Genomic DNA, 13971 nt, shown 5'->3' on the forward strand with positions numbered 1-13971 from the left:
CACAAAATGTGCAGGGCTGGAGGTACTCCAGGACAGGTTTGAGGACCACTGCTCTAATGGGCCATCAACATCACTGAGATCAGCATCAGAGTCTTGGGGGTTTTCTGGTACAAGGGCCTGAAGAGTGCGCGTTCTTGTACCATAGAAACTGTTGACATCCATCTAGTAATTGTAAAAAAAACAACAACAAATAAATAACAATCTCATACAATTTTAGTAATGTTAGTACACCAGCATTTGTCATTTAAGAAGTAATTGCCTCTGATAATTATGATTTCCACACATTAATTCTATGAATTCATTATATTTACTTCAAAAAATATCCAAAAGTGGCAAAAAAAATACATACTTAAGAAATTATCTCAGTATATTCATGAAGAAATAACAATAGCTGTGTCATATTCATAGCTATGAATGATCAGACGTTTATATTTCTCAGCAAATAGTCCATTCTGACTGCAGAAATGGATGATCTGAAAACATTAGCTTAGCTTTTCTACGTTTACCATAAAGTGACAAATCAACCATTTGGTTGAGCACGTTTTTGAAAAATTATTAAAAACATACTAAAGTTTTTTCATGGCACCAAGTAACATAATTTTGTAAAGTTAGGGCTCTTACAGTGTAATATGTCAAAAAAATATGCTTACCTTGCCAAATTTCACCAAGAACAGTTCACATGGCAGGAGTGATTTCTTTGTTTCTGACATCCATGTTAGAAGAAGTGTTGTGACAAGTGCTGTTGATTGACTGACACTCTGACATCTAGTGGATTTGTTTGGCATAACATACCTCAACCAGATGGTAGAGATGAATCAATCAACTTGAGTTAAGTTAGGTACTCCTCTCAATAAAATAAAGTGACTCAAAATGTGCTCAACCATTTGGTCGAGCAGGCCGTTAAAGGGTTTTAATAACAAATGTGTCCATTCTGATGCTCAGTTTTACCGAACTAATGGCTGCTGATGACTATTTGAATTGAATTCTGCATTCTGAACGTTAATTACGTGAGTACAGATCTGCTCACGTCTGAAAATAATATATGAAAAACTCAATTATTTTACATAACAAAAACATTCTAGCTTATATTTATTTAGTACATTTTTTAATTAATGTAAAAACTAAAATGAATTGTAAAACTGAAAGTTATTTTTTTTATTGTGTTCAGCATGGTGGGCCGCATTTGAATTCGTGACGGGCCGCGGGTTGAGAACCACTGCTATAGCCTTTGTGTATAGATTTAAATATGTGCATCTTTAAGCATGACAGTTGAAATGAAATGGTAACACTTTATAATAAGAGTCCATTTGTAGCATTAAGATTAATGAAAGCTGTGTAAGTATTGTTCCTTGTTATAGTGCGTTAATTTCAACATGTACTATTATTATTTTTTACTACTACTACTACTACTAGAATAGTTCAGTACTGTTTTTGTTAATAAAGCACTATTTTAGTTTTTGTTCAGTATCAATTTTAAAACTATCAGTTAATTAATTGGTATCGGCCAGTGTGGTTCAACCTAGCTATCGGTATCGGCAAAATCCACTATCAGTCGACCTCTATAAATGACTTTAAAAGCTGTTTATCATAGTTTGTTACTGAGCAAACATCAGAAAGCCCAAGCTCAGGTTATGTTTAAAGACTAAGGCCTGGTTTCACAGACAGGGCTTAGGTTAAGCCAGGATTAGGCCATAGTTCAATTAGGACATTTAAGTATCTTTTATAAACGTGCCTTAGAAAAAAAAAACATTACTGGTGTGCATCTTCAGACAAATCAATGGCGCTAAAATATTTTTAAGATATGTCAGTGCAAGTTTCTTTCAGTCAAAGCAGCCCAGACATGCATTTTAGTCTGGGACTTAGCATAAATCTGGTCTGTGAAACCGGGGGCATATACAATGGTAGAAGATGAGAAATGAAGGGGAATTCTACCCAAGTGTCAAGAAGTCAGACAGTCATAACATCACAAACATTAATGCATGGAGAAAAAAAAAAGTGTAATGGATGCTTTGCTGATGCAATTGGGTAAATTGTGCTACACACATGCACTCACTATGTGATGTAGGCCTAATACTACAGAAAAATTATAATCTTTATCTCCATACTGAAATCCCAGATGGCCAGACAATGATTCATCTTCTATAAATCATTAAATATTTGTGTCTGGGATGCTGTGAGCATGGAGACTAGTGTACACCGTAGGGTTTTTAAATGTTTTACTTGGGCTAAATGTGTAATATGAATAAATACTCATACACAGCTGTTGAGTAGTATTCTCAAGTGAAACGAGTAGAGGCATGGACCTGGAAACAGCATTCCTTACGTCACGACTTAACAAGGGGATATGAATTGTTTGTTGTTCGAAGCAGCTTAAAGGGTTAGTTCACCCAAAAATGAAAATTAGCCTGTTATTTACTCAACCTCAAGGCACCCTAGGTGTATATGACTTCCTTCTTTCAGACGAATCCAATCTGAGTTATATTAAAAATGATCTTGTCAGTTCTAAGTGTTATCATTGCAGTGGGCGGGTGTTTCTGTTCAACAGTCCAAAACACGTTAAATAAAGCGTGCGCATCCATAATAAAACGTGCCTCACACGGCTCCGGGGGGAGAATAAAAGCCTCCTGTAGCGAATCCATGCATTTTTGTAAGAAAAATATACATATTTCAAATGTAATACACACTTTGTGCATCGCGCTCCCCTATTAGTGTAATTTACACTATTTACTTTAATTAATTTTAACGAGAAACAATGAGAAACAGGGGAATAAAGACTGACAGTCAATGTTTAATGTTTAGAAATGATTATTTCAAGACATGTAAAGCATTTTTGCATAGACAAGTGTAGAATTACTTAGGGTTCAGATTCTGAAAATTACTGTGGATAAACTTCAGAATATATATATTTTTTATCCACAGTAATTTTCAGAATCTGAACCCCATGTGGATTTACACAAACTGAGAAAGTCAAAAAGTGTTACTTTGTGCCCCGCTCTCCCCTACCTCTGTAAATAAATACAATATAAATTCACGTCTCGCGCACTTTAATGCCCTTTGAATGTAACGTGTACGTTCCCTTGGAACTGGAATCATGGCGGAATTTCATGTGAAGTCCACTTCGCAGGGCACTTACGGTCGAATAAGACCACGCTTGAATGCTGTTGCCGGAACAAGTCCTTACTGAAGGGAAAGTGTTGACTGGTGTCACTATCTCGCGAACGTGCCGGCGGATCTCCACCAAATTCGGGGGATACCTTCAGCTCGAGGAGCCCTCTCGAACGCCACCCTCCGCGCGTCGATAGCCCCCTGGGATCGCTAGATCGGTTAGGTTCAATTGTTTTACATAGACTTAAGCTTTAAAGCGTTTCATCCAGGTCGCCAGTAGCAAACAATGGAGTAGCTCTGCTGGACAAACTAAGTAATTACACCGTTTCAAGCATTTTATCTGCATTATATGTTCTGTAAAAAAAAATTTCATATTGGTGGCACATTCACAGGCTCATATCGGGCTCTTCTTTGGAGTGTTACAAGCTCTTGGTGCATAAAGAAGATCTGTAAAGTTGTAAAGACTAAAGTCTCAAATCCAAAGAGATATTCTTTATAAAAGTTAAGAGTTAACCACGCCTACCTAAAAAGGCTCGTTTTAACATGCCCCCACATGTCTACGTCAAGATGTGGGAAGATTTGCACAACGCCAGCCCAAATGTTCACGCAAAGAAAGAAGGCGTAACTTTTATTCTCGCTGTAGTATTGTTGTTGCCGCCGCCACCATGTCGTGAAGGCGCTGTGTTTCATTGTGAAAGCGAAACTACTTTGTTTGGCCTTCCAAAAGAGGACACGACTAGAAATCAGTGGTTAAGTTGTATTTACAACACTGTTCCAGAACAGTTTAACCCAAATATTCATGTGTGTGCAGCGCATTTTATGGAGGACTGTTTTCTGATCCTGGTAGAGTAGACTACAATGCCGGCTGTTCTGACTCACAGACTGTAAGTATGTTTTTTATTTTTAAAGAATTTGCCACTGACGATTCAAACTCGAGTTTTGAGCAGTGTAGAGTAGCACTTGTTGTTTGTCATTTCTCCGATGGTTTTATGTTTATGCAGCGCGATGCAACGCAATGCGTAAAAAGACAGTATAAGTCATTATAATCCGTAATTATGTCCCCACTGGATGCAACAAATGCCTCGTTTATAATGGGTTTTAATGTTTTTGTCTTGTCGCTCCAGCCGGACAGGGCATCACAGTATGGTAAAGGGCATAACATTTCTGTCACACGCTTGAGGTATTCAGCCAATCTCAACGCACTGGATAGCTGGCCAATCAGAGCACACCTCGCTTTTCAGAACAATGAGCTTTGTAAAAATCGACGCGTCTCAGAAAGGCGGGGCATAGAGGAGAAACAATAATGTACAGTATGTGTAAAATAATGTGTTTTTAGAACCTTAAACCGCATAAACACATTTCATTACACCAAATACACAAAATAATGTTCTTTTTAGTGCAATCATATCACCCCTTTAAGTTTTTTTTTTTTTAGTTTAAACGTGACACGATTGCTGATAAAACACATTGGGCCTCATTTATCAATCTAACGTAGAAACGAGTGCAGATCCGTGTGCACAGATCAACTTACGACAGAGTTCATGTGTGAGTCATGAAACATTCGTATACCACCAGTCTCAATGATTGTATGTTGATAAATGTGGCGTCTGAAAACAATCGCCATTTGAATTTCACGCCCCTAAAAACACCCCGGTTTAGAATCATTGCCCCTAGAGTTAACAGACCAACAACCAACTGAGTGCAATATGTAGTGTTGGGGGTAACACATTACAAGTAACACGAGTTACGTAATCAATTACTTTTTTCAAGTAACTAGTGAAGTAACGCATTACTTTTTAATTTACAAGAGAATATCTGAGTTACTTTTTTTTCCAATTTATTGATTGACAGCTCTCCTGTCCCCATGTTGAGAGAAACCAGAAGATGTTACTGTAGTTCTAAAATAAATATGAATATGCATTAATTCATCTCACTCAAAAACAGATTCAGTATTCCTCAAAATGAATAAAAATAATGCAACTCAGAATATGACGCAAACCTGCAATAATTAAATATTAAACAACACAATATCCTTTATGTATTTAATCCCATTCTATTAACAATGTCTTTGCTTCTGACCTTCAATGATTCAGTTCAACCATACTAATAAGCAAAAATTACTCTAGACAAACATCTGTGTCTTTTTTTATTGCTAAAGTGTGTTAAAATTTCTTCTTCTGCATTGTACTGTACGGACGTAAATTTACTTTCCCTTCAGCCTGAGGCTTATTCATTTAACTTTTGGTGTAAAAAGGCTTTTATATTTGCCAAAATTTGTTTTTAATTTTTAATTTTAAAAATACTTTTAAAAGTAACTTTCCCCAACACTGGCAATACGTCACTTCTCAGACGTTCCAAGACCGACAAACGCTGATTCAACATGTTCAGTCGGTGATAACAAGTGCCGACCAATGCCAGCAGGGCTAACACACTGATAAGACAGAACCCGATGAATGTGTCTGTGTCTGTCGGTGTGGTGTGAATGGTTTGTGTTTCTGACTACCTCCATGTGTGTTTTCTTGTTTCCACCTGTATCTGCTAACCACTTCTGATCCAATAGCAAAAAATGCATGTTAGTGCCAGGTGTAGACTTGTAAACTACTATATATAATGCTGAATATAATATCTAAAATGCAATGGGACAATTGCAATTTGTTGGTCTAGAACATGGCAAATGTCTCATTTTACTAGAAAATTAAAATAGGGCCATTATTTTACTAAATAATCATGCACTGCCATTAAAACATTATTTTAAAGGTATCTGAAAATAAGTGACAAAGCTTTTTAAACTGTACAATATTTAACACTTTTTAATGTAAGTAAACTGACGGATCATATGTATGTTGCACAATTCTGCTTAACTTATGTGTTTAACTTATGTCTTAGAAGTCAGAACTTCCTTTTAACTACTTTATTTAATTTTTCATTCATTCACTTTGGAGCTTTGTTTAAAGTATCATATTGTGCACCAAACTAAATTGTGACATGATTGTATCGTTACTCCTCGATTCATGAATTGCAGACATTCAGACATTTTATTATAGTCATTTTTGAGCTTCTGCTCTAGTCTATAGAGTGCAAAAGCCATAGCTACAGTTCATTTTTAATGCCACGTTTTTTTTTCATGTGATGTAGTGGTATCAGTAGCATCTCTGTAGCAATCCATTGTTTCTGTTTGAATGAATATTTACACCAAATATTTGTGTTTAGTGTACTTTTGTATGGTATAAACCAGTTCAACCACCTCTTCCATGAGCTCTTGTGAATGTTGAAATCACAGGCATATGCTGTGTGTTGACAGGAGGAATGCCAGCTCCGAAGCCAAGCCCAGGCTCACCGGAAGCTGCTGTGCCATCGCTTCACAGCACTGCCACCAATATCCTGGCTTCTGTCAAAGAACAGGTAAGAACCTACTTCACACACATTTTGTTTCTATATTGTTATATAGTGATTTTTATTTATTTATTTATTTATTTTTTGGTCCACACAATTGAAGTCAATGGTAACCAAAACTGTGTTTCACAGATGCAAGAAAGTCATGAAGTGTTTGGAATGAAACATTTTGGGGTGAACTATCGAAAAGTGCTGAAATGTCTTCTAGATTGAAAAACATTTACTTATAGATGTTGAGTGCTGTAGGGTACTTCTTCAGGCAACATTATTCAATTGCGATTTTCCCAGATTTGTACGGTTTTCTGTATTTTTCAGACCTGAGAAGTATGATCCACATGCATCTCAAAATGGCCTTCAAATCCAAATCCAACCCAAAAATTAAAATTCTCTGGTCATTTACTCAACCCCATGGCATTCCAGGTGTAAATAACTTAATTTCTTCTGTGGAACACAAACAGAGATTTTTAGAAAAAATAATTAATCTCTGTGAGTCCACACATAATGAACTTGACTTTAAAGAAATAGTTTGCCAAAGATGACAATTTGCTGAAAATGTACTCTCCGTCAGGCAATCCGAGATGTAGATGAGTTGGTTCTTTCTGAACAGATTTGGAGAAATGTAGCTTTAAATCACTTGATCACCAGTGGATGCTCTGCAGTGAATGGGTGCCGTCAGAATGAGAGTCCAAACATCTGATTATAAAAAAATCCACAAGTAACCCACATGACTCCAGTTGATCAATTAATGTCTTATGAAGCAAAAAGCTGTCTGTAATAAACAAATTCATCAAGATGAACTTTAAACTGGCTAAAATTGTTTCCGGCTAAAATACAAGCTCATAGTAATGCTTTCTCCGGTGAAAAATTTGTCTTGTCTGAAAGAAAAGGGAAATATGCACTATTACAACTAGAAAAAAACCTTGCTACGTCTACTGCGTTAAGCTAACTTCTATTGTCCTCATTTGTAAGTCGCTTTGGATAAAAGCGTCAGCTAAATGACTAAATGTAAATGAAAACAGTCCAAACCCATTCTAAGCAAATATATCTGTAGATTTTGATGTGAGAAGACAACAGGGGACTTTTTCACTGAAGGAAGCATTATTATGGATTATGGACTTTTTTAGGCCAGAATCAACAGTTTGAAGTTAAAACATCTTAAAGATACACTTATAGCAAACACACAGCTTTGTTCTTTTTTTCTTCTTATTATTATTATTATTTGTGGATTATTGTGATGTTTTTATCAGCTCTTTAAGATAGGAATTTCTTTTTCCCAGTGGGTGCGTAGCAAAAAGACAATAGCACTCTTTTTTTCAGTTCGGCCTGAGCCATGAAGTTACTAGCATAAACATAAATGCACATCTAGCCTGATGGGGGAGAGTTTGAGTTAGAGACTCCGAATTTGCTATGTTTAATATTGAGACCTCTATCTCTGTGTTAAATTGCATAACTTTGCTGCAAGCAGTTCTATGGGCTGCCATAGACTCAAGAGAAGTAAAAAAAGAAAGAAAAGAAAATGACAAAGAAGAAGAAGAGATGCATTAGGTGCTTGGCCCCTAATAATAACAATACTAAAAAAAAAAAAAGGAAAAAAAAGCTGATCAACCTAATCTTAGCTGATCACATGCCTGGTTATTCATTTTGTAAATGCATATATAAGTATGTTAACCTGGGTTTACAGTGTACAGTGTGAAATTACAAAACCTGACTATCCAGGATTAATTAGATAAGCAAGGGTTATATTATACCAGGGTTAAAATTACACTAGGTGATTTAAGCGTGAAAAGCTGAGAGAAAGGTCACTCTTTTCCAGTTCTCCCTCTTTATGGCGCAACGCCAAATCCTATTGTTGACTAGTGTCAACAGGAAATAAATCTCTATTGGAGAATACCTGGCCAATGTCATTTCCTCTTCCTTTAAAAGGAATTTCCTGGAAACTTTCACTCGTTTTGCTGAAGTACTCGCTCAAAGTAAAAGTGAAGGAGAGGAGAGAACAAGAGAAGCTTGTTTGATTGAGCAGCGTTTAGACCGTTGAGCCCGAGACTGTAAACTACCCGTCTAGCAGTTTAACCAGCGAAGGAGCGAGAGAGAGAGAGAGAGAGGGATGTCAGGCCGGGAGGTTTTCCTGTGACTGTAGAGCCGACTGTTGTAAAAAAAGAAAAAAAAAAAGGCTGAGATGAGTGATGTCACAGTGAGTCTACTGCTGTCTTGCTCTTTACTGGTTTTTCTTGCTTTTCTTCTCACGTTTTTTTTTTACTTAGATCAGCGCTGTTGCAGAATGTGATATATTGTATATTAATTCTAAATGTGCAGTCATTTTATTTAAATTAGTGTTTTTGTAATGATTATTGTGTCAGATCCATTGTTTTATTAGTGTTCTTGGGGGGGGTGTTTGCTACAGCCTCGAGTGGGCTGCCCAACCTTACCTTCAGTAGATACCTGCATATGTGCACTCTTAAAGTCCCCCTGTGGTGAAAATCTAATTTTATATGTTGTTTATTTGTATATGTGGTGTTTTTAATATGCTTTTAGACAAACCATGTGCCAATCCATTCATCAACACCATTGCTGAGTATTTTCTCCTTAAAACTGTAGTTTCCCAAAGGCTGACCCAGAAATGCGGTTTGAAACAGCCCTCAGTTTGCTACGTCACAATCCAATAACCAATCACGTCAAGGGATCGATTCCTATCACTAGCATGCAAAATATACCAATACCAGCACAAAACCAAAAATAAATTAAAGCAAAAAAGAATCACAAACGGCTGCATTCGAGTCTTCAAGGCATTTTAGGACACAACATCGTCAAGTAAGTAACTATAATGAATGTTACAGTATTCACTGTAGTTGTCCGCTAGTAAAAACATAGTTTTATCAGTCATTATCCGTGTATGCCATTGTTTTGCGTTTACTACAGTTCAGTAGATCAGGAGGCACTGGCTGATGTGACTGAGTGGAGGCGGGACTCATTTGCATATTCATAGATCAGCATATAGTAAATGAGGCAAGAGTGTAGAGTTACATTCAAGCTATTTTAAGGCATAAGGCATTATTTTCACAAGAAAAAACATTTAATTATGTCATTTTGATAGATAAGTTTTAAGGGATAAAATATTTGACCACAGGGGGACTTTAAGTTGTATGCTTTGCAACCGGGTGATTATCTCTCAAATAAAAAGGTATCATCTTGTGTCAGTGCATATAGCCCTATGTGCTGCCTGTGTCATTTTGATATATTGATAAAGAACAGCTGTTACATAAAAACCCAGAAGACTAATGGGATATATATATATATATATATATATATATATATATATATATATATATATATATATATATATTAGAATCTAATTAATGTCTCTAATAGGTCTACTTCCCGACTTTATTTCCTACTATATGCGAACAGTATATGAAAAGTAGTGTCTGAATTCACAGTATTCGTAAACACAATAACCAAAAAGTACCTGGATGAACTACTACTTCCACTAATTCTGAAGTGCACATCCACACTGTAAAATCTAATTAGTTGGTCTTACTTAAAAAAAGCATGCAAACCGATTGCCTTGAAAAAACTAAGTAAAGTGAAATAGGAATAGTATGTTGTACTGACAAATGCTTAGTATAGTTTACTTACACGACAGTTCTAGTAACTAAAAAAAAACTGTAGTGGGTACTTGATCCTTTCATTTAGGTTTACTCATGACTTAGTATAGCTACTCACTGACTCCCAGTGCATTGCGGCATGAATAAATTATGCAGTTGCTTTGTTTTACAGTTGTTGATTTTATTTGCCAATTTTATTTGCTGTCTTGTGTCAGTAGTAGCAGAACAAAAAGAGCAAATAAAATGGTTATTGTTACAATTAATAAAAATAAATGGAATTGAATTGTTACCATTGTTGTGATTCACGTGCTGAATGTTTAAAGGGGTCATATGATGCTGCTAAAAAAGAACATAATTTTGTGTATTTGGTGTAATGAAATGTGTTTATGTGGTTTAAAGTTAATAAACACATTATTATCCACATACTGTACATTATTGTTTCTCCTCCATGCCCCGCCTTTTTGAAACACGTCGATTTTTATAAAGCTCATCGGTCTGAAAAAGCGGGGTGTGCTGTGATTGGCCAGCTGTCCAGTGTGTTGTGATTGGCCGAATACCTCAAGCGTGAGACGGAAATGTTACGCCCCTCACCATACTGTATATCCCGTTTCCCAGCTGGAGCAACGAGACAAAAACATTAAAACCCATTACAAACGAGGCATTTGTTGCATCCAGTGGGGACATAATTACGGATTATAATGACTTATACTGTCTTTTTACGCGTTGCATTGCATCGCGCCGCGTAAACATAAAACCCTGTCTGCATTTGTGATCAGAGAAATGACAAACAACAAGTGCTACTCTACTGCCCAAAACTCGCATCTGAATCATCAGTGGCAAATCCTTTAAATGAAAACGTACTTACGTGAGTCAGAACTGATTGCCGATTTTAGTCTAACGTTATTCTCCCAGGATCAGTAAACAGTCCTCCATAAAATGTGCCGGCGATCCACAGCACTAAGTTGATGTATTCCCTCAGCGACCAGCACAGATCAGCTCTAGGCATGACGAAGTGGATATCGTCCTCTTTTGGAAGACCAAACAAAGTAGTTTCGCTTTCACAACGAAAAACACAGCGGCCTAGCATGAGCGAAAGCCCGGCTTAGCGTGAGCTGAGGCCGGGCAAGAGTGAGCTGAGGTGGCGGGGTCGAGAACAGGTGTCCCGTTGAAGGAGCGGTGAAAACGGTGAAAGCCGATCCGGCGATCCACTGCTCAGGTCCACTGATCCACAGATCAGCTCTAGGCATGACGAAGCGGATATCATCCTCTTTTGGAAGACCAAACAAAGTAGTTTCGCTTTCACAACGAAGCACACAGCGTCTTCATGACATGGCTGCATCGTCAACAATACTACATCGAGAATGAAAGTTACGCCTTCTTTCTTTGCTTGAACATTTGGGCGGCGGTATGCAAATCTTCCCACATAGTGAGGTAGATATGTGGGGGCGTGTTAGAACGAGCCGTTTTTGGTAGGTGTGGCTGACTCTTAACTTTTATAAAGAATATCTCTTTGGATTTGAGACTTTAGTCTTTGCAAATATACAGATCTTCTTTATGCACCAAGAGCTTGTAACACTCCAAAGAGAAACGAAAAAATTAAATCGCATCATATGACCCCTTTAATGTTTGTGTGTGACTTTAGCATATTACTAGACACTATTTCAGGATTATATAAACCCAATTGAAAGCATCTTTGTTTAAAATAATTTGAATTTGTTTAAAAGCATACACTCAAGGTATTTATGAAAAACGAAATTTGAAAAAAAATTCATCAATAAACACACACGAAAAATACACTAATGCTTTAATTAGATGATAGGTCAGTTTTCCTCCCTTGAAATCAAATAACTCTGACTTCGTGATGCATTATTGCATTAACAGGAAGAAAATTATAATAACTTAAATTAAGTTCCCTTTCAGTCAGTCACGTTCTACGTTACGTCAGACGCACATCAGCTTTTCGCTTCGGAACCGAGCCTTCTCAGGACGAATCTCCGCGAGTTTTTGGAAGAAACAGCTGGCATTGGTGTTACGGCGCGTCAGCGGGGGTTGCCATTTAGTGCTGGCACATCCTGCCCCTCTGTCTGCTCGTCACTGAGGGCGGCCTCCACCTCCGCTCCAGCTCGGCCACAGCAGCAGCCTTCACAACGGCCACAGCGTGGAGCTGGCCGCAGGAAAACGGCGCAGCCCGTCTCCGCCCCTGCCAAGCCCATGAAGCGCCAGGGCGGGCGGCGTCCCTGGGATGGGCGACCCGGGGTTCTTGGATCCGGCTCTTCAGGAGATGGTGACCAGCAAACTCTCCCCGGTGTAGAGGATCCCTTTTCTCGGCGTGGAGCCGTATGATAGGGGATTCTTTCTTTGATAGGGGACCTGCAGGCATTTTCGAGCGACGATTCGTGCCTAGAATTCAGAACGGGTAACTCTCACGTTGTCTAGTCTCAGCTCCTCAGCAAAAAACTGATGTGCGTTTGCACGTGCTCTCCTTTTATACCCGTACTGCGGGGCGGGGTGCGTGTGGCGAAACATGCTCGCCAACTGTCATTGGCTTGTTTAGTTTACACTCGAAGGTGATTGGGCTCTCGGGCAAGATCGCAATTCGTCAGTCACAACTGATGTAACGTCTCCGTTCCCTCCTTCAGGGAACTAGGGTTACACAAGTAACCGAGATGTTCCAAGTGCACAACCAAAGGGAACGCTAATCACTATAATGCTGAGAAGAAAAAAAAACATTTTAGGAAAATCAACATCAATTTATGAAGTTAGCTTATGTGATGTTCTCTCAAATATTTCAGTTGTATTGAGAATTCAACATTCAAGATGACTTTGGGAAACGAGTGAATGCAACTAGTGGAAGATAACTGCAGACATGGAGGAAATTAGTGAAAAATGTATTAAGACAGTTTTTCTTTTCTTCTTCTTCTGTTGTTATGGTGCGCATTAGCAACATATTAATGCACTGCTGCCTCTCACTGGTTTATTAATATAATTCAGAATCAGAATCAGAATGAGCTTTATTGCCAGGTATGTTTACACATACGAGGAATTTGTTTTTGTGACAGAAGCTTCCACAGTGTAACAGAATGACAGTGACAGAACAAAAAACACAGATAATAAAAATAAAAATAGTAAAAAAGTAAATAATAATTGAAATATTGACAATTGTGTGTGCAGGTATATTACAATAGACAGTTTTTTTTGTATGTACAGGTACTGTATATTATGTGCAAATTTGAGGTGTAGGCTGAGTATGAGTGTTAGATAAATAAGTGTATGAGTGAATAAATAGTGTGTGTTCCACGGTTATTGTCAAGTGTTCATGAGATGGATGGCCTGAGGGAAGAAACTGTTCCTGTGTCTGGTCGTTCTGGTGCTCAGAGCTCTGTAGCGTCGACCAGATGGCAACAGTTCAAAGAGGGAGTGTACTGGATGTGAGGGGTCCAGAGTGATTCTACCAGCCCTTTTGCTCACTCTGGACGAGTACAGTTCTTGGAGAGAAGGGAGGGTTGTACCAATGATTCGCTCAGCAGTCCGGACTACCCTCTGAAGTCTTCTGAGGTCAGACTTGGTAGCTGAGCTGAACCAGACAGTTATTGAAGTGCAGAGGACAGATTCAATAATGGCGGAGTAGAACTGTTTCAGCAGCTCCTGTGGCAGGTTGAACTTCCTCAGCTGGCGAAGGAAATACAACCTCTGCTGGGCCTTTTTCACAATGGAGTCAATGTGAGTGTCCCACTTCAGGTCCTGAGAGATTGTGGTGCCCAGGAACCTGAATGACTCCACTGCAGTCACAGTGCTGTCCAAGATGGTGAGTGGGGGGAGTGCAGGGGGGTTCCTCCTGAAGTCCACTATCATCTCCACAGTTTTGAGCGTG

General features: G+C 38.3%; 1 protein-coding gene across 6 annotated transcripts in view; it reads left to right on the plus strand.

Moving 5' to 3' along the window:
* Window positions 1–13971, plus strand: part of LOC107569723 (plakophilin-4-like) — a 93716-nt gene that overhangs the window by 34645 nt on the left and 45100 nt on the right. For all 6 annotated transcript variants that reach the window (XM_016255870.1, XM_016255869.1, XM_016255871.1 and 3 more), the window contains exon 2: window positions 6407–6507. In XM_016255870.1, coding sequence (XP_016111356.1) covers window positions 6412–6507 — 96 coding nt within the window. In that variant the 5' untranslated portion in view covers window positions 6407–6411. The remainder of the gene's footprint in view (window positions 1–6406; window positions 6508–13971) is intronic.

This window comes from Sinocyclocheilus grahami, unplaced genomic scaffold (genome assembly GCF_001515645.1).
Source record: "Sinocyclocheilus grahami isolate Dianchi unplaced genomic scaffold, SAMN03320097.WGS_v1.1 scaffold1375.1, whole genome shotgun sequence".
NCBI lineage: Eukaryota > Metazoa > Chordata > Actinopteri > Cypriniformes > Cyprinidae > Sinocyclocheilus > Sinocyclocheilus grahami.